The sequence below is a fragment of the Mastigoproctus giganteus genome, chromosome 2 (assembly GCF_048544385.1).
Source record: "Mastigoproctus giganteus isolate SK-2022 chromosome 2, ASM4854438v1, whole genome shotgun sequence".
Taxonomy (NCBI): domain Eukaryota; kingdom Metazoa; phylum Arthropoda; class Arachnida; order Uropygi; family Thelyphonidae; genus Mastigoproctus; species Mastigoproctus giganteus.
Window position 1 is genome coordinate 118,960,931 of NC_143576.1, and position 24,454 is coordinate 118,985,384.

Here is a 24,454-nt window from a genome sequence, read left to right on the forward strand (position 1 = left end):
AAAAGAAAAAATAATAAAAAAAATACTCTGCTAAAATTGTTGAAATCAGAGTTCGTCAGCCAGCTCTGAAAGAGTGGACGGGATAGGGTTAGTTGTCATTTCTAGTATTGTCGGACTGCATTCTAGACCAGCGGTTCCAACGCAACCTGTGGTACTGCACGACTTATGGTCTTACAAGTATTATCTTATATATAAGAGAGAAATGGGAACATATAGAATTAAGGGGAAAACAAAAACAGAACTTTCTAGAATCGGTAAAAATAGCAGTTAGCACAGCAAGAACGCTGAGGAGGGGGTGTTGCTTAGCGCGGAGATCAAACAGGCGGTTTGGCAGATAAAAGAGCAGTGAGCATGGAAATACCGGCTGAAAGGGTAGACATTAGAAGAGATTTCGTTTTGAAAAGATGCTGTAAACAGGGGCAGACTGGAATTTAATTTTTTTAGTTAAAAAGCAATATATTTAAACGTGGGCAGTGGTATACACTTCAAATAAAAAGCAGTATACTTCTCCATTGGAGCAGTGCCTTCTGATTAGAGTAGTGCAATACCAAGGCAACTCGTGGCCAAATTATGAGATGATGCACTAAGTAGCAAACCCAGTTTGCCCATTGCACAGAAAGAGGCTATGCCCGACATTTACACTGTTTGTAACACTAATTGTGTTTATTAAGAATTGTAGGTACAGGCGGGCCTCGATTAACGCGATTAATTCGTCCCGCGAGCGCATCGCGCAAAACGGAAACGCGTTAATCGAATATAATAACCAATAGGAAAAATTATAATTGGTCCTTGACCTTCTGGAATGTCCAAAAAAATTTTAAAAATACCTTTTAAATAACTTTTTAACTGTATATAATGTAAAAGATAATGAAAATAATTATGGAATTAAATGTTTATTGCATAAAACAGCGATTCTTAAACTGTGCGCCGCAGAATATTTTAAATTTTCGAGGGAAACACAGCGATACTCGACATAAGTCGGACACCACGCGAACTACTAGCTCGAGGTAGTTCACTGTTTCAGCATTTCTTATTAAGTTGTTTGGACCTAACTACTAAACGAAACTGTGAGGTATTTCTTTTGGTCTGGGTGCGCCTTGAAAAAATTACTGAGACATTAAAGGCGCCGTGAACTGAGAAACTTTGGGAACCTCTGACATAAAATACACAATGAAGAAATTACTGTTGCGGAAATATTTGAACAGTGTTGACTTTCTCTTTTCATCAATCAATTTCCGATAGCCGACAACAATCTTCTCTAGGCCCTGGCGAAATAAATATCGCAGAGAACACCAAACCTTTGGTTTGAGGTTCTATGCGATGCGAAAGATTTTATCTAATTCTTTTACCGTTATCTCCTTCGCGGTAACATTTTCATCTGGCTCATTTAAAAATTGAATTTTTAAATGCAAGTCTGCATTGACTTTATTAGCAGGAGACAAACACGTCTTCTTCCGATGGTTGATGGAACACACCGAGGCGGGCACAGGCAAACGTTTGTTTATTGACCGTACGACTCGCGGTAAGCTTAACGCGCGATTCAAATCTTTTTCAACTATCGCATAAAAAAAAAAAAAAAAAATCGCGTTAACTGGAAATTTGCATCGTGTAAAGTGGTATCATTTTCCAAATAGCGTTAACTGAATATCGTGTTATGCGAGGCCTAGCTGTATTGTGAAATAGCAGTCCATGAAAGCTTAAATGATAGGTATTAATGTTATAGGTTTAGTTGACTCCAACATCGTTTATTAAGAGGCAATTTGTATATTGAATTATTAAAGTAAAACTAAGTCGAATTTTGATAATACTAATTGTAGTTTGGTGTTATTAATTGAAGTTTCATTATAGCGTTGATCAAGAGAATTTGAAATGAATGAAAGAAAGTGAATATATACCAGATTGGAAATTTAAATGAAGTAAAGTGATCATTTACTAGTAATGATTCCTTTGTGTATATGTACATTCATGTGTAACTAGCCTTGTTACATAATAAACGTTTTGTTATTATTATTTTTTTTTTTTTTCTTTTTGTGTCAGCCTCAGTTATGAGGTATACGAAATTCTGCCCAATATTCGTATTTGTACAAAAAATAACTCTTGGACGTGTGAGATATGGCTCTTCTGTTCGTATTGAGAATTATCATAGCATTCAGGTTGCAATGTGGGCTTAGTGCTTTGAGGGAAGGTATTGTCTCAAAGATTGACAATGTCAACTAACAGTAATAAGATAGTAGGGTATATATAGAGAAAATAATAATACAGAGGTGTCGAGGGCAGGAACAACATATAGTGGTTGATAAATTCACTTTTTACAATATATTAATAACACTTTTGGTAATATGGTGTAAAATTCAGCTAACGTTGCAATTATGTGTTAATGGAATTTCTTGCTCACTGCAGAGCCAACAAATCCCAACCAAATATTCGGTATATTCAAACTGTAAAAATGGATGGAACGAATCAAAACAAAATTAACATTGAGATTATCAAACCCGAGAACTATGCCTGAAGACGGATTTTGATACTGAAATCGAAGCGTAGCCAATTTTATTAATTATTGGGACTGTTCTGGATTTAATTTTACCAACTGCCCTTTTCATACCAATAAACTAATTAAAATATTTCACTTGTAAAAGTGTCTTTATTATATCTTTCTTACTTATTAACGCTGATATGGTTTCCAAACTTCTGATAATCTTTCGGCACTTTATGGTTGCACTGTGCCATTTATCAAGTTGCGTCATCATATCATTTGGGTGACAATGCGCTTTGATAAACAGCCAAGATTAAAAACACGAAAGATGAAAATTGCAATTTCGTCTATAAAAACAGACAAGTTTACCTACGCCTATTGGTCTTCAGTTATTAAAATAACAGTTTATATAAAAAACCATTCATCGTTTGAATGTGACGTTTGTTAGCCAATGTCATTTACATAAGCCTGAATGATGGATCATCAAATTTCATCTCAGTTAAGAAATGAGTTACACCCAGTCGAGTTAATAATGTTGATCGAATTAACCACGTCGTTCTTTTCAAATCTGCAACTAGAGTAAATGCTCACCACCACCACCCACACGCCCAAAGACAACTTTGCAGTTACCTTTGGGAAAAGAGCGTTAAGAGGAGTCAAATGAAATACCACATTAAACAATTTCTTTCAACTAATTTTGCAGTTTTTAAGGAGAAAAATACTAATCAAACCAGCGAAAAGTAAACTGGAGCCTTTCTTTCGGTCAATAAATCCTTATGATGATATACTTACGTAACCCACTATTACTATAAATAGGTATCTCATTTAGACATGAGATTCTTTATCTGTAATATATGCGACTCTGGGTTTTATTTATGACTTAATTTTATGTCCCACCACATTCTGTTTTTCATTTGTGATGTGTTGGAGTTTTGGCTGAACAAAGTCAGTGCAATTAGTGCGGCAGATTAATATATTGATATACCACAGGGTCACAGAATTACCATTAACAAGCACTCTTATGAAAGTAGTGCTTTAACGGATCTGAATATTTATAAAGGTTAAAAGTGTGCTCGGCAGAGATAGAGAGATTTGTTCTGGGTTATGGTATCTGCTATGGCGCTGAATAATAGGATCTAATTTAGGTCTCATCGCTCGACCTTGACCGTCCTTTCCATACATGGTGGACCATAACTGAACTATACCTAGCGGATTCAGTTCATCTTAGGCAAAACAATGTCACACGTGCAGTGAATAACCACTTTCCCTTTTAATGTCTTGGTATTAATTCGACACGCATATGTGACCAAAGAATGCAAGATCATTGGTATTCCAGATTTAATTTTGACTATGATGTAAAAATAGGACATTCCACCACTTATTTTTTGTCATTAAAGCACAAATTTAAAAATAACTGAAAAAAATAAAATAATAATAATCCTCTAAGAAGTAGTAATGGTAGTAGTGGCATGTGATGCAAGAAAGCAAGTGTATGAGCTTATGCAGCATCAGCCAAAAAAAAAAATAAATAAATAAAATCACACCATTCCCTCCAAATGCCTGTCCAGTTCCTCTTTAAATTTATTCAACCTATCAACTTCCACAATGACAGATGGAAGTTTGTTCCAGCAATTAACCACCCGCTGGCTAAAGGCAAATTTCAGCACATCAATTCTACATCTGTCTTTTCTTAATTTGAATTTATGCACCCTTAGGTTCGTAATCTGAACAAGTGGAAGGATCCCATCAGAATTCAGCGTGCTCAACCCATTCAAGGCCTTATATACCTCAATCAGATCACCGCGCAGGTGCCTAGTCTCCAACCACTGCAATTTGCAGAACTTAAGCCTCTCTTGGTAAGAGGATCCCTTCATTCCCCTCACCAATCTTGTTGCCCTTCTCTGTACACGCTCAAGTAAATCTACATCCTTCCTAAAATGAGGCCTCCAGACCTGTACGCAGTACTCAAGGCGTGGCCTGACCATTGCCTTATACAGAGGGACAATCACCTCCTTTTTCCTGCTAGCAAAATTCCTATATATCATTGACAAAACCCCATGACCTGCCCTGGCAGCCTGTCTGCATTGCTCAGAAAACTTCATATCTGACTGCACAATTACTCCCAGGTCTTTTTCATTTTCTACCACCTTAAGTGTAGTACCACACAGTTGGTACGTTTCTCTGGGGTTACTTCTACCCATATGCAGCACCTTGCATTTGTCAAGGTTAAACCTCAGTTGCCACTTCTTAGCCCATCTGCCCAAATTATCTAGATCCTGTTGCAGTAGCACACTGTCATTAACAACCCTGCCAACCTTTGTATCATCTGCAAACTTCGACATTAAGCCTGATATACCTTCATCAATATCATTGATAAAAATACAAAACAACAGTGGACCTAACACCGAACCCTGTGCGACTCCACTAATAACATTAGTCCACGAAGAGCAGCACCCATTGATTACCACCCTCTTGTCTTCTCCCACTTAACCATCCTTTTATCCATTGTAGCAACTTACCCTTAATACCATTCTGCTCCGATTTGTACAATAGTCTTCCATGCGCAACAGTGTCAAAAGCTTTCCTGAAATCCAAATATATGATATCAAAATTATTTTTTGCATCCAGTTCCTTTGTAACCACATCATAATATCCTATCAAATTTGTCAGACAAGACTGTCCCTTAACAAACCCATGCTGTGTCTGAATTATTGCTGTAGTTTTATCTAGATGATCCTGCAATGCATCTTTAACCAGTGACTCCATTATTTTACCCGGAACAGAAGTTAAACTAACTGGTCTGTAATTAGTCGTGTCACCCTTCGATTCCCCTTTGTGAATTGGGGATACATTTGCACATGTGCAGTCCGTGGGAACCTCCCCTCAGTCCAAGGATGTTCTCATAATTATGGCTAAGGGTTTGCTTAGCTGCTTTGCCGCCCCCTTTAAGTAGAATTCCTAAAGCGAGAATTCGATGGACAAAGAACCAGGAGTCGAAGTTCAGTTTTTCCGGGCTCTTGAAATATATAAAGATTATAAAAAATATCAGAACCAGGACATTATTTTAGAATACTGTATCATCATTTTTTGAGAGATCCTTGACGGCTGCTATGAATAAGTAATTAATTATCCATTAGTCATAATTTATAAAGAAAATTTACAGTAATTTCTTGCTGAATTAAAATAAATAGCAGACAGCAAATATTTATTAACTTAAGAGGCAGACACTATATTTTGATTTTCATCTCTCTGGGACTGTTTGCAACTTTCTTACCAATTATATTTCTAATAGAAGTGATTATGTCTCTTGGGCGAATGTCAAAACAATACTTTTTTTGTTTTAATTTTAAATAAAAGTGTAACCAAAGTAATATAAAAAAGTCAAAACTAATAAAAACTAATGATACCTACCATCAGTGATTACTATACTATACATGCCTCCAATTTGTTTCTTCAACCAGTGGTGATTACCAAACACAATGCTCATTAAAACAATCCTGTGGTACCAGGAACTGTCTTCTCTGAATTATGTATCCGAGGGGAAAACGTTAACTACACAGCAGGCAATCAAGACTTCAATAAAATCGTTTGTTCAAAAACAATAGACCAATTGGCTAATCTGCGGATTATTAATAACCTACAATGATCCTTGACATCACGCAGAATGATAATCACCGCCATATCTGTGATTCGGATAATTGATGAGAAACTCATTTGGATGATTGATGAGAAACTATATTTCTTGCGTATTACCACGGAAGGGTGGGAGGAGAGTCTAGTACTATTTTAAATTAGATCTGTTTCCTCACATAATCGTAGTGGTACACAACCAGCCACCGATAAGTATTTTACTTCTGAGAGCGAAAGAAGCCACCCCCTCCTTATGGCGCCTCCGTAGCCAGGTGGGAAGGAGCACCAGTGTGTAGCACACGCTTCTTGATTAGACCGGGGTTCGAGCCCGTCACCACCAAATACGGAGGATGCGGAAAGGTCAGGGAATGACCACCGCACATCCCCAGAGCAATATGGCCTTAGTTGCTAATGCTCCTAAAAACCAAATAACAACAACAAGCTACCCCCCCCCCCCCAACTCTCCTTTCTGTCTCATTTCATGCACAAGCCTTTATGAAAAATATGTCTCACCACATGCACATCTGGCATATTCTCAGTATATTTTCAACAATTGCTATGGAGGTATTAATGATTTCGTGAGTTCACTTTGCAGAAAAGATATGGCAAAACTACCGTACTACCAGGTCCGTCACTGAGCGGTAGCCCTTCACATTTGAATTTAATATGGTTAAAGAGCAATGAGGCCAGTTCATTTATATCATAGAGCAATGTTTTATTTTAATTATACCAGCGAAACAGCAAGTGATTTACACAGTGGTTTCATAAAAAAATTTCGACAATAAAAGATACTATTGTATCTTTACTGTACAATAAAGATTTCTTCTTCTTCTAATTTTTCAAAACACATTACAACCTCATAAATCTGGCATCCTCATCACCCAGCACATATCGCATTTGTGAAAATTACAATGTGCCTAGAGCCTACGAAAAACAGGAACCCAAAAACTATATATAACTGAAATAGAATTCAACGATTTTATTCCGACAATAAAATTCTACAAACTAATTTTTAAACAGTGATTTATAAGATAAATTGTTTCTTCGACTTTCTCTTTTAGCAAAATCATTAAAAATGTTTTATTAAAGTTCGTATTGGGAGTAAGTGAGTTAGTGCTGGAATAAATGTTGTGGAAATAACTTCAAAACCAAATTTATAGAAACGCTTTCGAATTTATTTTTTAAAAAATTAGATTTAATGCAAGGGCATTCTAATATGTTTGATATAGTGGGGTTTTAGAATGGAGTATACTTAGGGCCTACGAACACCAACGAAGAGTACATCGGACCTAAGGATACCAAAAGACAGTCTTGAGCGTTAGTATTTAAGGGTAATTTGTTATTTTTACTAGATAATAGTAGCTCTGCTCCGTATAATCGTTAATGTCCAATGGATAACATACTTGCCTAAGAAATGAAAGTCGCGGTTTCGAGGACTGCCTCCAGTATGTTGCGATTATCCAATATAGCAAAATTCCAAAAAATCCCAGAAACAGTTAACCTATACTGATCTGTCGTTTTGCTGTTGGAAAAGACAGTTTATTCCCAAAACATCTGTATCTTTTCCCCTGTCATTTAACGACGAGTCATTCCTATTGACAGCCTATTTCAGGATGACCATTATCTGGACCTAACAACGAAATGCCACGTCACGGCATCTCGATGTTAATGCCAGTAGCCTAGGATTTTGTAGCTCTTGGCCTTTTCTTCGAGATACTTCTGATGTTTCGGTGAACTTGAAATTGCCTTTATTAACATTTAAGACACTGGTCTCAAGCTTGTGATTGCCCTACCATAATCTTGGAAATAGCCGTCCATCCTTTCGATATACTCGCACTTTTACAGCCGTTTGATTTCTATGTTCCTGAGCTTAGAATCAGGTTTCTTTGGATACCAGAAGTGAAAATAAATTAATTTCTATGGAAGTTAAGTCGTGCAACTTTTCATCGTATTTCGGTTGTACCCCCTCCCCCAGCAATCTGAGCAGAATATCCGGAAGTTCAAAAGTGAAGTTGGATAACTTCTGGGTTGGGATAGGCGACTATAAAATATGATTAGCAAAACTTTTCACATAGAAAAAAAAAAAAAAATAACAGCTGTTTGAAGGGAGGAAGAGAATTAAATTAATAGTGAGGAGGTCATGGTATTATGACTTTTAAAGTTCTTTATCGTCGAAGAATATGGAGGTTATTTGTTATTTGTTTTTTTTTTTTTTAGGAGCATTAGCAACTAAGGCCATATTGCTCCGGGATATGCGGTGGTCATTCCCTGACCTTTCCGCATCCTCCATATTTGGTGGTGACGGGCTCGAACCCCGGTCTAATCAAGAAGCGTGTGCTACGCACTGCTGCTCTTTCCCACCTGGCTACGGAGGCGCCTCGGAAGAATATGGAGGAATGGGAAATAAAGAATGCTGAAACGTTCCAGGCATCCACCTTAGCGGGCATTGCAATTCACATTATCTCATCTACTTAGCGGGCAGCTGTTCACAGTTAATAAACTAGGGAGTGAACACTCGCGTGGAAACAAAGTAACAGCACATCTGAAGTAGAATAATTGAAATCAATACCCCATCCCCTCACTTATTCTCTCCAGTTATTACTTTAATACTCATACAATCGTAGAATTTCTAGTCTAATATCATTTTTGTAGCATATTTCCAATTTTTCATTCAGAGAATTCAAAACAATAAAATTTAAGTATTTCATAAAACTTCCGAGGAAACGAAATATGAGACCTTCTTGTGCTATTATTAGCAAGTTGAATAAAACTGCGGAAAACAGTTACCTGTTCTGTTTCTCCAGTCGGGCAAGAAGTTCAATTTCTTCCTTGCTACAGTTGTCAGGGAGACTGTCCGCCGAGTACTCTCCGCTATCGCAGCTATCGGTACACTTTGAGGGACTGCCTGGCAGCGAGTCGGTTGCCATATCTCCAATTACGGAGTCGATGGTGGTATTGGAATTGCAGCTTCTGTCGCGGCCATCAGAGTCAGAGGACGAAGAGCAGTCGTGGTCTCTGCTAAAAGAGTTAACGAATAAGGATCATTAGAGTTTATTCTTTTAGGATAACATTTGAAAGAGATACGAGAGATACTCATTAGGCAAAGCACTGCAACATTGCAGTTTCTCTCTCACGTTAATGCTAGGATATCAAGACATGACCTGAAGCGTTTACGCTACACTAATTCCCTTTTTATATGTATTACTGTTTTTATCAACCTTAAATAATAGGTATTGCTTCAATTAAACCATAAATGTGTAAATAAATGATCAACATCGCTTCATCTTCAAGGTCTTCATCATATGAAGACCTTGAAGATGAAGATTAAAGGATCATCTTGGTGATCCTTCTTTTTTTTTTTTTTTTTCAACGCGATAAATCTTAAATTATATTTCCTGTATACGTTACGAAAAGAGTTTAAACATTTATCCCTTTCATAATATCATTAGAAATATTTACTTCTTTATGGAGTCAGTTATTAATTTAGGAGTAATTACAATATACATTGTAATTGCAAATTACAATGGGTCGCTAAATAGCATTCCGAAACATTTATATATGAATCGTTTTTATTGAGTTAAATGAGGGAGAAAAATAATAATAAAAAAAGGACTGCTAAAGAATACAATAAAGATTATTAAGGATTATTTTTATTAAAATTTGTTCAATGTATAGAACTTTTAGCAAAAATAGTTTTATGCATGGTATGGTGATTACCCTCGAAATAATGCCGAGAAAAACTAGCAAACAAAATTAAAATAAACCTATTGTTAACGAAATTAATGCGATAGAGGATTCTGCATGGGATACGTATCATGATTGCTATAAATTCTCTAGTCCTAGGAATGCTACATAAACAAAAATTTCATCCTGTGATGCTGCACTGGCTAATTAGTGAATTGAAGAGTTGGGGGTTATCTATTGGCGGTCCTTAGTCTTACTTGTTCTAATGTATGCTGGTATTCAGGACAGGCTACATCCCACACCGAGTGCCCATGTTCACGACGTCATTAGGTATTTAATAATTCGTAGCTTCAATATGATATTCACTTTACATCGTCGCATACACATCGTAGTCGTAGCACAAAGGTGCATACAACTTGTTGGTGGCTCACTCCTTCACAGTGTGCGGGCCCGCAATGATGTAAGAACCCCCAAGTGCTATGCGTATCTCCCCTCCTCCCGAAGTGTATTACAAAATATATTTTGATACTGACTTTTGAAAATATCCGTTTTTAGTAATATTCTACTTTTCTGTATTGTTTTATGATATTTTAATATTTCCTCCTCAGTATAATATCATACTCATATAATAATTATGTTTATTGTGTTAAGCATAATTGATGAATTTTCGTATTTAATTATTAAATGTAAAAAATTTAACTGTTGATATACACTGAGTGGACAGAAATTATGAGATACCCAACTAGTAACGGTTGGGCCCACCTTCCGCCCGGCAATCAGACGGTGAGGCATTGAATCCATTAGATCACGAAGGCGTATTTCCATCCATGCTTGCTGCACCGTTGTCCATAATTCCATCGCATTCCTGGCTGGAGGATCCAAAGCTCGAACGAACCTTTCCACAGCATCAAAAAGATGCTCCACAGGGTTCATGTCCAGCGAACGGGAAGGCGATTCCGTGGTGTTAAAATCTGCGGAATGCTCTTCGAACCATGTTCTAGTCACCAGGGCTCTGTGGGGTTTGTTTGTTTGTTTGTTAGTTATTTGGTTTTTAGAAGGATTAGCAACTAAGGCCATATTGCTCCGGGGATATGCGGTGGTCATTCCCTGACCTTTCCACATCCTCCGTATTTGGTGGTCACAGGCTCAAACCCCGGTCTAATCAAGAAGCGTGTGCTACCCACTGCTGCTCCTGCCCACCTGACTACGGAGGCGCCTGGATCTGCGGGGAGGCGCATTGTCCTGCTAGAAGAATCCATTGCCCTGTGGGTGTACGATGACCATGAAGGGATGCAGATGGTCTGCAAGGATGGACATGTAACCTGGACCGTTCGGAGATTCACCAGAAGGCCTAGCGTGTGCCAGTTGAACACCCCCAGACCATTATCGACCGTCCACCTGCCTGAACAGTTCCTTGTTGACATGACGGGTGCATAGCTTCGTGCGGTTTCCGCTAGATACGCACCCTCCCGTCCTCTCTAAATAACTGGAAAGGGACTCATCGGACCAGGAGCCCCATCTCCAATCATCCATGGTCCAGTACCGATGTTCTTTTCTCCCAGTTGAGGCGTAGAGTCCTGTGTCGTGGTATTAGCAATGGGATTCTGGTGGGTTGGCGGCTCCCATAACCTATTGCGGCTAATGCTCGCCTGATGGTCTTGGTTGAGACCTCCCTCGTTGAAGTCTGCAGCGATTTGTGCCACTGTCGCTCTCCGGTTGGCTGAAACAATGCGAGACAGACGTCGACGGCCACCACGTTCATCCACCTCCTTTTTCCGCCCACAGTTCTATCCATGTTATTCTGGAAATGGCGTATTCCTGATACAGTTTTGATACTGTCTAACGGGGACAGTGCATTTTCTGTAGCACCTCCACGATAGTGACCCATGCGTCGGGCATCCACTATCGTCCCTATTCAAAGTCGGTTAGCTCACGACGTTTATCCATACATCGAATTACTGTCTACGTGAATGCAGTGATGCATTGTACCTATATACCTTCCAAGCGATGGGTTCGTCCACTATCGAGAAAGATGACAGTGTCGCGTTGCCCAGGAACCATGTATTCCTTGAATTATGTCCTTTCAGTGTACGTAGATAAAAACTTAATCCAATTTTGAAAAATGCGTAGTGGTAAGGTTGTTTGCAGGTCACATGGGTTCCAGCGAGAGCCCATGCGTCCTGCGAACCTTTGCCGTTTTATCTGTTTTGTTCCTTAGTTAAAATGGTTGGATGTCCCATAGTAATAACGTTACGTTTCCTAAGTGCTTAATTAAACACTAATCGCTAATTTCCTATTTTGGTTAGCATGACTTCATTAAATAAAGTGAGTCATGGTTAGGTTTTAGTTTTGATAATTTAGAAAACGCAATGCTATTGAGTAACGTTAGTTAATTGGTTAAAGAAAAAAATTTGTAAATTTGCCATGTAAAGTTTCATTTGCAGAAGCAAATATCAGTAATTATAATTTCAATGACAGTTGTCAGTCATGACCAGTAGAAATCAATGACAGAAGAACAGCATACAGTAAAATTGTCAAGCTATATACCTATTATATGGAAGGTAGCGGAAAAGAGCCATATAGTTAAGTCTTGCTGGCTACCCAACTTCTGAAGACAAGATCAGAATACAGATGATCCTCGATGTCGGAGACTAATAGGGGAGAAGGGTGGTATGAAAAACCGGGGAGTCCAAATTTTCCGAATGAATATTTAACGAAACATTTAACTGTATAGTACTCATAGTAAACATGATTAATATAATAGGTAGTGTACACACAATGCAGTACATTACTTATAAGCAATGTAAGTAGTACAATATGTAAAAATAAATATATTAGAATACATAAATAATGTAACAAAAACAAAAATCAAAAATATTTTCTCTTACCTTTATGGAGTAGAACTGAGTTTGTTGTGCCGTGACCGTATAGTGGGGGCTCAGAATAATTTATTCTGTCTGTGGATCTCCCTAGCTCCACTGAAGTGGCCTGCTGTGATGATGAGTCAGGCTGGGACGAAGATGGGCCAGGAGCAGCAACAGATTTAAAGAATGTGTCCAGCTTCGTCTCTTTACCTCCCTTATGACAGCCTCTCTTAACATACGTAAATGGTGGTAGTGGGGTTGGATTTCACTGTTGTCTGAGAGGCTGACATACTGAATGACAAGATCAAGTACCTCTCGTACTGTTATCCTTTTTGGTTTGTTAATTTCTTCACCATCACTGGACGTTCCCTCAATGTCACCCGCTCTCACTTCATCAATAATCTCTGGTGTCAAGACCTGGTAGCCCAGATCTACGTCACTTTCCTCTAGCCAGTCAGTTACGTCCTCCACTGTAACATCTCTCTCCCCCGCACGGCGTAGCATTTGATGGAAGTCGGCAGGCTCAAGCCCTTCAAAATCAATGTCAGGGTCACTGTCAAAAAGCAACTTCTTTCAGCTATGAGCCAATGTGGTGGTTTTTATCATTCCAAGAGCAGCAGATTTGTAAATTGCTGACATGATGTTATAATTTTTTATGTTTTGCAGAGTACGCTGGCCTCTTGTGTCTTCAGTTAAGTCTTCTTCCTCCTGACCAAAACTTCATTCAGATACCGTCGCTGGTAGAGCCTCTTGCATGAGACCATGACTCCGTGATCCATGGGTTGTATTAGGAGGACGAAACATGGTACGGATCTTGCCATCACTGCTGACTAATTTCTCAGCAACTGAGTGATCAGGAGCATTATCTAATAAAAGAAGAGCCTTCACATCATTGGGAGCCACCTTTGTGACCTCTTGCTGATATCGACGTACTTCAGTGACAAAATGCTTGAAAAACCAATCAGAAAATATGCTAACGTTGAATTTGTGCTATTCTTTGAATGGTAGTAAATAACAGTCATGTAATTTTTCAAAACATGTGGGCGTAATGATTTGTCTACGACAGCCAGCTTCAGGTGATGGTGGTCATCAGCACTTTTACAGTATAAAGCTGAAAAATGTTCCTTGCTCATTTTCTTTCTAGGAGTTTTGTCTTCGTTTCTGAAGGCTTGAGTATTTTTTGGTAGGGACCATCAGAATAACTCAGTCTCATCTCCATTATACACCTGGGATAAGAGCATTTATCAGTTCATTGAGGCGGAGTCTGAAAGGCTCAACTGAATATGTTGCAGCACACTCAGCTTCACCGTGCTCTTTCCTGTTACATATGCCATGGCCATTTATAAAACGCCACAGCCGCCCATCACTAGCTTTGAAATTGTTAATGCCCATATGTTTAGCCAGTTTCTCAGCTGCAGTGCATAAGGTGAAACCTTGTCTGCGGTTGTAGCAACAGTGGTATCGTCACGTCCTCCCCACACCGGGTGGAAAAAGCCCGGGTTCAAAATTTATTCTCGAGCAGTTTAAATTCTGCCAGCCCCAGAAAAAACAAGAGATTGCAAGAGAATCAATCCTTTATCATTTTGAAAAGGCCAAAGTACTGTTAACTATTTTATAATTTCTAAGTTATTAATATATGCGGATAACATTTTAAAATTTTCTAATTATAATATATAGCTCGTATGTATACAAACAATAAATATCATTATCAATTGAAAACATCACTCTGTTTTCATTTGTAGAGGGCTGATTTTTATTTACTTGAGCCATTTATATAGAACTTTAATTCGACTAATAAGTGTACGGAAAGCGTTACAATTTTGACGTAGTCTGTCTGTCTTACACTCTCCTTAATGTGATCATAAAATACCTCGTGTCCGTGGAAAGTAAATAACATCTCATGTCTGTAGATTAACTTGCCGCCATTGTTATACGATACAATGTGTGCTAGCGTAAGGTTTAGCGGAAAACTAGATAGCGAATATAGTTGTATCAATTAATTAGTAAAATTTATTAATCTTATTAAATTTCATTGTCAATTGAATTGTACTTTTTTAACTAAATAAATATAGCGACCTAGTTATTAGAAACGTAACATCATAAATTAATACATAAGTCGACAGGGAATAAGAAAGTCATATAACGTAACTCGGAGATAATATTCGATACCGAAATACATATATATAGTGTTATAACTGCATTGTGATGTAGGTTTAGGGTTATATTTTGCATTGGAATTTTATTGAACTTGAATAGAAATCATGACTCAGACAAGAGCAGCAAAGCAAAAGGCTCAAACTAGTGGAAGTGCTGTTGCTCAGGGGAGAACTGAGGGGGATGGTTATCCTCTGAATTATTGAAATGCACTGCTTGTCTGATGTTTGTGTACAATCAGGAACGGGACATGATATTGCCAAGGGGAATGTCTTTGTGTGTGCGCGATGTAAGGAGCGCGAGGAAATCAGGCGCCAACTCGGCATTGTTGTGGGCTTTTATGAGAGCTTGAAGAACAGGGTGAATGCCCATCAAGCTCTCAGCTGCCCACATCAATGCCATAGTTTGCACTAGAACATCACGCAACACAGCGGCAACCCTCAAGACAGAATGTTGTTACCTACAACAACTGGTCCCAAAGGAACTAGTTGTTGTAGGTGACTCTATTGTCAGGCAAACGGGGAACATATTGTGCAAAAAGGATAGATGGAACAGGACCAGGGTATGTCTGCCAGGGACAAAGGTTGATGACGTTGTAGGGCAGATATCATCCTTTAAGGGCACAAAAGGTGATATTGTTGTACACATTGGCACTAATGATATTAAGAGTATGAGACCGGCAGAATTACTTAACAAGTACAAGACAATGCTGAAAAAAAGCCATGAGTTAGGGTTGAATTTGAAAGTGTCTGCAATTCTGCCCAGACACGATAGGAGGGAGTATATGATGAGAGTCTTGTCGAGCGATTTGACCTGGGGGGAGAGATTGTGCAAGGCTAAAGGGGTAGAATTTTTCTCAGCCTGGTCTGTGCTTGTTAACAGGATAAATTGCTTCTACAGGGATGGGATACACTTAAATTGAGAGGGTGCAAGAATATTTGCTGATGCTATCGAGGCAGGGTTAGGTGGGTCGGAAAACTGCTAGTTTTGGGGGATACACGGAGTAATAGATTAACAGTAGCCGCTGGCAGAGGTAAAAGTGATCCTTGCACTACTTCTATTGAAATGTAATTGAGCAGCAGCCTGGAAAGCAAGGCAATAGGAATTTCCAGAACTGCTGGGAGTCATAGTGGAACAAGTAATGGGCTGTGTTAGGGTAATTAAGAGCAGAAACAGGTACATGTATACTTTTGCATGTACACCAATGCTAGGAGTATAGTTAATAAATTCGATGAGCTTGAAGTGCTAGTCAACACATCAAAGGGAGATATTGTTGGGATATCAGAGACATGGTGTCACACACACATAAGCAGTGCAGAACTGCAATTTGGGTTCAGTGTTGTTCTGTGTACAGAGAGGAAAGACAGGACAGGAAGGGAGAAGGGGTTATGCTGTTAGTTAAGAAACACATAAAATATAAGGAAGTGCATTCAATTGATGTGGGTGGACAATGCAATGTTGAACCTGTTTGGTTTTTTTTTTTTTTTTTTTTTTTTTGATTTGGTAGTTGTTGGCGCATCGGCTTCTGTGGCCATATTGCACCTCCCAAGGTTTTTGCAGTACTTTGATCCAAGCCCGAGGCGGGAATCGAACCCGCGACCTTTGGGTTGCCGGGCAGGTACTTTACCCACTCGGCTAGCCCGGTCGGCAAACCTGTTTGGTGTGACATAAGCACTGGGAAAGGAAAAATGAGAGTACGTATGTGTTAGAGGCCTAATGAATCTGATGAGTATAATGAGCAGTTGTGCAGCGAAATAGAGTGAGCCAGTAAATCAGAGTGTCTTATAATTTCCCGGGTTTTAATTTCCCGGATATTGACTGGAATTTGTGGGTTGGTCACTCACACACTAGCAAGGCTTTTGTGGATGATTGTTTTCTACAGCAGCATGTTCGGGAGGCAACTAGAGGGAGTAATACTCTTGATCTGATTATCAGTAGTGATTCTTCATGCATCAAGAATCTACAGATAAAGGAACCACTAGGTGGCTGTGATCACAGTGTGCTAATGTGGGATTTAGTCAAAGTGGTAACTACCATCAAGGGTAAAGGGAAGGGTTTTTGCTTTCGCAAAGGTGACTATTGTGGCCTGAGACAGTATTTAAATTCTATACGGTGGAACCAACTGATGACGTTACCAACAGCAAATTCAAAATGGGAAGCATTCAAAGAATTAATCTTGGAAGCTACTAGGCTTTTCATACTAACAAATAAATGTTGAAGATTTAGGCCTAAATGGATGTCAGATAAACTAATTAGACACGTGACAGAGAAGCAAAATGCATGGGATACATATAAATTAACACGTCACACAGAAGCCTATGATAGATATAAGCTGGTCTGTAACCAAGTTACAAAGGAGGTTAGGCAGATTACGAGAAATCTTTGGCAAAGGTTGCAAAGAAAAACAGCAAAGAGTTCTTTACTTATGTAAACTCTAGAAGGAAGGGGATGAATCAGATTGGTCCACTTGATATCGATGGTTCAACTATTGATGAGGCGCCTCTGTAGCCAGGTGGGAAGGAGCAGCAGTGCATAGCACATGCGTCTTGATTAGTCCCGGGTTCGAGCCCGTCACCACCAAATATGGAGGATGCGGAAAGGTCAGGGAATGACCACCGCATATCATGGAGCAATATGGCCTTAGTTGCTAATGCTCCTAAAAAAAACCAAATAACAAAGAAATTGATGATCCTGCTCAGGTAGCTAAAAAACGAAATGAATATTTTGCATCGACATTCACACATGAGAAGTTATTCAGGGAGGGGAATGCCAGAGGTGTATTCCACTCTGGCAGTAAGCTATATAATCTTGTTGTTGTTGTTATTGTTATGGGCGTTTAATGGCGCATAAGCTACTATGGCTATAATGCGCCTATTCAATTTTTATATAGGGAAATCAAAAAAAAAATTTTTTTCATAAAATCAGAAAAGATTAAAAAGTCCAATCTGCTTCAGAAAGTTGAAAAATTCGAAAATATTTGCCTTGTCACCAATGAGATTCTCTAAAGTTATTGGTTTATTGAGATTTACCAGTGATAGCAGGGTTGATGCTCTGTCTTGTCTATAGTAGGGGCAGTCAATGAGTATGTGTTTAACAGTCAGATTTATATAGCAATGTGGACACTGTGGTGGATCGTCTCCTCTAAGTAAATAAAGATGGGTTAGATAGGTATGACCTATTCTTGCCCTTGATAGGACTACTTCTTCTCGTCTTGATGTACGGATACTGGAGCACCAATTTTTTGGATCGTGTTTAAATTGAAAGAATTTATTATTTGTTTGAGAGTGCCAGATTGTTGTCCATTCTGACAAGCATGCAGCTTGAATAGCTACTGCAAAGTCTGATGGCGGAACAGGGATATTAGTTAAGTCAAAGCTAGTTGGATTTTTTGCGGCTTTGTCAGCCAGTTCATTGCCCAAAATACCAGAATGTGCTGGAATCCAACAGAAGATGACCTGTTGATGGCGTTCTTCAATTTTTAGTAATATGTTTCGTATTTCTTCTATAACAGGGTGAACTTTATCTGAGAAATTACATAAAGCCATGATTGAACTAAGCGAATCGGTGTAAATAACTGATTTTAAAGATCGATCAGCACAGAGATTTTGTAAGGCCAGTTTAATTGCATATATTTCAGCTGAAAAGATACTGAATTCAGATGGAAGGGATACTGAAATAACTGTATTCGGGAACACTGCAGCTGCTCCAACGTTTGAATTTGATTTAGAGCCATCTGTATAAATTGGGGAAAAATCACTATATCTTTGAGTGTGAACTGCATGAAGTTGTATGATATTAGATGCTTGTAAAATGTCTTTTCCCCATTGGCAGAGATAAGTGTCACAAGTCACCAGAGGAAGAGAAGCCCATGGTGGTTGGCAGCAGGTTGCTACCTGTTGTACGGAATGAACGGGAAGATTCCAAATTTCCATCAGTTCAAGGAGACGAAGACCAGCTGGCTTTACTATGCTAGGTTTATTTCTGAAGAGGTTTTCTAGTGGTGGATTGAACAAGTATGACTGAATCGGATGCAAGGCACAGCTTTGTATCTTAACGGCATACTTTAGTAACAGTGTTTTTCTACGTAACGATAATGGGGGCTCATGAGCATCAATATAGAGGCTATGTTTGGGCGACGTTCTAAAAGCACCAAGTGCAATCCTCAAAGCACTGTGTTGAATGGGATCAAGCCAGCGTAATGCGCTCATTCTGGCAGAATCATAGATGGGAGCTCCATAATCAAGGCGGGATCTGATTAATGACCTGTATAGCCGAAGCAGAGAAGTACGATCTGCACCCCATGTTTGGGCGGATAAAGCTTTGAGAATGTTTAACTTTTTTAGACAGGAAGTACGTACGTTTTTAATATGGTCTATAAAATTTAACTTGTTGTCAAGGATTAATCCTAGAAATCTGATATTATTAGTGACCGGGATGGAGACATTAGAAATTTGAAGTTCGGGATCTGGATGAAGTTTGCGCTGCCTACAAAAATGAATTGCAACTGTTTTCTGCTGCGAGAGCCGATAGCCATTGATGCTAGCCCACTGTTGTATTTTATTTAGTGATATCTGAAGCTGCCGTTCAATAGACCTCATATTTTGGGAATGGCAGGAGATGGAGAGGTCATCTGCATAAAGGTAAGTCTCGATTGAATTTGGAAGCTGTCTTGTAATAGAATCTATTCTAAGAGCAAACAGAGTGGCACTCAGTACTGATCCTTGTGGAACACCTTCTTCCTGCATGAACGTTGTAGAGAGAGCATGTTGGTACTGAACTTGAAACGATCTAGTACATAGGAAGTTTTGAATAAATATAGGAAGGTTGCCCCTCAGACCAAGGGCGTATAGATCACCAAGTATGCCATGCCGCCAGGTGGTGTCAAAAGCCTTCTCTATGTCTATTGAAACCATTACCAGATGTTCACGTTTAACGAAGGCATTTCGAATGGCGAATTCAGCCTTGACCATAAGATCTAAGCACGACCTATTTTTACGAAAGCCAGCTATATAATCTTGTAATAACTGAGAGTAAACTAGAGGAGAAATTGTTGAAGATAAATACAAGAAAAGAGGCACCTGGGGTGGATGGAATCAATCCAGTTATATTAAAGGAGGCAGTAAAGGAAGTAAGCAAACCCTTAATTAGCCATAATTAAGAGAGCTTCCCTGGACTCAAGGGAGGTACCCATAGACTGGAGATGTGCAAATATGACCCCAATCCACAAAGGAGGATCAAAGGGAGACATAGGTAATTACAGACCTGTTAGTTTAACTTCTGTTCCAGAGAAATTAATGGAGGCACTGGTTAAAGAAGCATTGCAGGATCATCTAAACAAGACTTCAGTTATAGCTCGGACACAGCATGGGTTTGTTAAGGGGAAGTCTTGTCTGACTAATTTGATTGGACAGTATGATGTAGTCACAAAGGAACTGGATGCAAAGAATAACTTTGATATCATATATTTGGATCTTAGAAAAGCCTTTGATGCTGTTGCACATGGAAGACTTTGCATAAATTGGAGCAGTGTGGCATTGGAGGTAAATTGCTGCTATGGATAAAGGGATGGTTGAGTGGGAGAAGACAGAGAGTGGTAATTAATGGAAACTGCTCTTCGTGAACTAATGTTATTAGTGGAGTCCCCAGAGTTCAGTGTTGGGTCTATTGTTGTTTTCTGTATTTATAAATGATATTTATGATGGTATATCAGGCTTAATATCCAAGTTTGCAGACGATACGAAGGTTGGCAGGGTTTTAATGACACTAATGATAGTACACTGCTGCAACAGGATTTAGAAAAGTTGAGCAGATGGGCTGAGAGGTGGCAAATGTAGTTTAACATTGATAAATGTAAAGTACTACATATGGGAAGCAGTAATCCCAGAGTAACGTATCAACTCTGTAGTACCATACTGACAGTGATAGAAAATGAATATGACCTGGGGGTAGTTGTGCAGGCAGATATGACGTTTTCTGAGCAGTGCAGATGGTCTGCAAGAGTAGCTCACGGTGTCTTGTCAATGATATACAGGAATTTTTCTCGCAGGGATAAGGAGGTGATTATCCGCTTGTATAAGGCAATTGTCAGGCCACACCTTGAGTACTGTATACGGGTCTAGAGGCCTCATTTTAAGAAGGATGTAGAGCTTTTGGAACGAGTACAGAGAAGGGCAACAAGATTAGTGAATGGAACAAAGGATTGCTCTTACGAAGAAAGGCTTAAGTTTTGCAAGTTATAGTGTCTGGAGACTAGGCACCTGTGAGGTGATCTGATTGAGGTGAATAAAGCTTTGAATGGTTTCAGCGTGCTCAATGCGGATGGGATTCTTCCTCTTGCTCAGAATAATCGCCTGAGAGGGCATAAATTCAAATTGAGGAAAGACGGTTGTAGGATAGATGTGCGGAAGTTTGCCTTTAGCCAGCGGGTGCTTGATTGCTGGAACAAAACTTCCATCTGTCGTTGTAGAAGTTGATAGCTTAAATAGATTCAAGGCAGAACTTGACAAACATTTGGAGCGAGTGGATGGGTGAAATAAGGTTTTTTTTTTTTTGGCTGATGTTATATAAGCTTGCTTTCTTGCACCATGTGCCTTTGCTAATGCTAATGTTAAATATCGAATATATACTGCACGTTCCAATAGGAATAAGAGAATATAATTGGAGTCATATTTAATTAAAGTATAAATGCTTGTATATTTACAAAAATTAAAATAACAAATGTTATATTTTAATACAATAGCGATACTCGATTAGACACCATACACAAAAAATAAATCGATCAACTACTGAGTGCCGGGCACTCAGAGTGAAGGGTCCGTAGTCACGAATGGTCGTATCTCAAATAGAGAGCTTTATGGTAACTGAAAACAGTTTCTAGTACTCCTGCCTGGCCTAAAACTGAGCAACTAACGAAAATGTTTTCTATTCGAGTCTTTCCAGTTGTTGTGAATGACAAGGGTGGGAGAAGCGATTAATGTCTTGGGGAAAAGCGATTGGCCGGTGAGAGCCGTGCAAGACTCCGCGCAGGCGCCCCCACCACCTCAACACTGGTCCTCTCAGTACAGTACTTCCTTGCCGGGACAACTCCAGCTTTGAAAATTGTTAAAAAATACTTTTCGTCGCAAAATTTATAAATGACCTTTATATAATTATTAACTAACTATTTAACAACCTTTTTGTCACCAAAAGGAGAGTTACTTAGTACAAAAAGCGCGCTATCGAAGAGCAATAAACAATTGTTTTTTTTAATTTTAACACAAAAAGTAAATGATAGATTTCAATCGGAATAGTTTTCCCTTGATAGGCATCGAATAACGCATATCTAATGTGATTTTTAAATTTTTAGCTACATTAGACGGAAATAGAGTGGGGGAAGACACGAAAATTACTCACGTTTTCCTGTCCTGCGCCGCAATTTTTAATTTTAAAAATATTTTAAAATTATATTTTAAACCTACTCGTTGATCTCTTTCCAACGGCGTATAATAAGCTGTAGGTTGTCGACAACATTTTTTATTCCTCCCATATGTTACCCCCCCCCCCCACATTTCTCAGACAAATTTTTGTCAACAACGATCAATATGGCGTTTGTTGGCCCACATAATGTACAAACCCATGCAAAATTTGAAGTCAATAGGTTGAGTGGTTCCAGAGATACAATGCTGTGACAGACGGACGGGCAGACAGACAACCGAGTGACATTATAAGGGTCCTTCGCTAGACTACGGACCCTAAAAAGATAAAATTTTATAACGAATTTCTTGAACTAGTAAAATATGGATATGGAATAGAACTGAAACCCGTAGAGACAAAAAAAGAAAAAAAAAGTTCTGTGTGTTGCATTCTCTGGAAAGACAAGTGTGGTGTGCCGATTACGTGCAAAAGAGTCATTTATCTCTATGTAACTCCAGTCAAGCTGTTGCCATGGTAGCCCTTTAAAATATTTTTCAACATTGACATGCCATAATAGTATTTTGCCACCCATTTCAACAATGGTTTCATATGTAGGTAGTTTCGTTTTTGTAACCATTAAGTCAAACATTATTATTAATAAACGCTTATTACTTACCTCTCTTTAACTAGTGTTGATACAAAATTTAAGCAATTATCGAACTTTTGTGTCTTATTGTATTATAATATTAATTAGCGTATAATAAACTGCTTTTTTTATCGTCTTTTTTTTTTTTCACGAATAAAAAATAATAAATTTAGGATTAAACTAAGACACACTCTCTCTAAAATGCACGTAAGCTAGCTCCGTATCATCGGAGTAATCTGTAATATAGTTCACATATGTTGAGGTCATCGGTCATCTGGGAACTATTAATAGAGTAAAGAATGCTTCTGTAACACACCCTCGGAAAGAAAGTAAAAGATTAAGAGCGCCTCCTCTCTTAAAGCCACTTCACATATTAGGGGCAGAACGACGTAGTTTCAAGATCACCAAAGAATACACGCATACAAATTCAACAATAAAAAATTTCGATTTTAATAAGCCGGCTCGGTCTTACAGTTTGCAGGCTCCGAGGCAGCACGCTGATAGCATCTCCCTCTGGTTTATGTCACTATAATTTATGTCAAACCCAGTTGACCCGCAGTAACTGTCACTAGCAGTGAAGGACTATTTAATTCACTTTTTTTTTTTTTTGCCAAAAATGTAGTTTAAAAAGAGAAAACATTGAATTTTTAAGGGATAGCTAAGACCGTGGCATAATAATGAATCACTAATTTTAAAAAAAATTAAGTGATTTTTTAAAACTGGAAAATATAAAAATATGCATAGTTTATGGTCTAATTTAATAACTTTATATAAACTTAAAAATATAATTTATATAAAATAAGAAGTACCTATTTGTTTACAATAACTTATAAACAAATCTTGCAAGCTTTATTTAATGCCATATCGACTATAGTTCTATATGCTGTAAACGTAATTTTACTATAGTTCTATTTGCTGTAAACGGCATTTTCCATCGACAAATTAGCCAAGTTGTTTACCCATTTTGAAGCATCGCTGACAGCATGCAAATTCGTATAAGTTTTAGTTTTGAAAAGCTTCTTTTCCCAGATGCTAATGTGCGAGAAAAAGGTCAGAACTGTGAGAGCTATCAGTAAACAATTTATGAATCCTGAATGGCGACAGTTATTTCTTTTGTGAAACATTATATCGTCGAGTGCTGTAGGCTGCTCCAGTATGGAATATAGTTCTATTTTTTCTCAAATTTGCTCTTACCATTTTATGCACCTTTCACAAGGTCGAATTTCCATCTAGTAAGTTGCATTTTTTTCTCTTTCGTCAAATAGAGCTCGGGGGTCAAGGCAACGTTAACAATGAAAGGATGGGGATGTAGGGACATACCAATGCATTAAACCTAGAACATTTGGCTAACCTCTCGATTATTTCTTATTACTATTCGTAATTTCCTGCCACTTCGATTATTATTTAAGTGACAGAAAACGATTATGGCAGCTCACACGTTTGCTCGATGGGAGTTTAAATCCTACAATCTTTTTTCACTCACCTTTGATAATGGCGGACAGCACTTTCCGTCTATATCAAAATAAAGAAAAACTGGAGTTAGCGTAGAAAGAAACAAAATTCCAGCTAAGTGGGTGTTTTTTTTTTTTTTTATTATGAAATATTACTCAC

The 24,454-nt window shown here is 38.5% G+C and overlaps 1 protein-coding gene across 1 annotated transcript in view; it reads right to left on the reverse strand.

The window, feature by feature from the left end:
* The window catches only part of LOC150089523 (ecotropic viral integration site 5 ortholog-like), a 338,392-nt gene that overhangs the window by 251,783 nt on the left and 62,155 nt on the right, over window positions 1-24,454 (reverse strand). Inside the window, exon 2 of the mRNA XM_090368641.1 lies at window positions 8,891-9,121. Coding sequence (XP_090224767.1) covers window positions 8,891-9,121 — 231 coding nt within the window. The remainder of the gene's footprint in view (window positions 1-8,890; window positions 9,122-24,454) is intronic.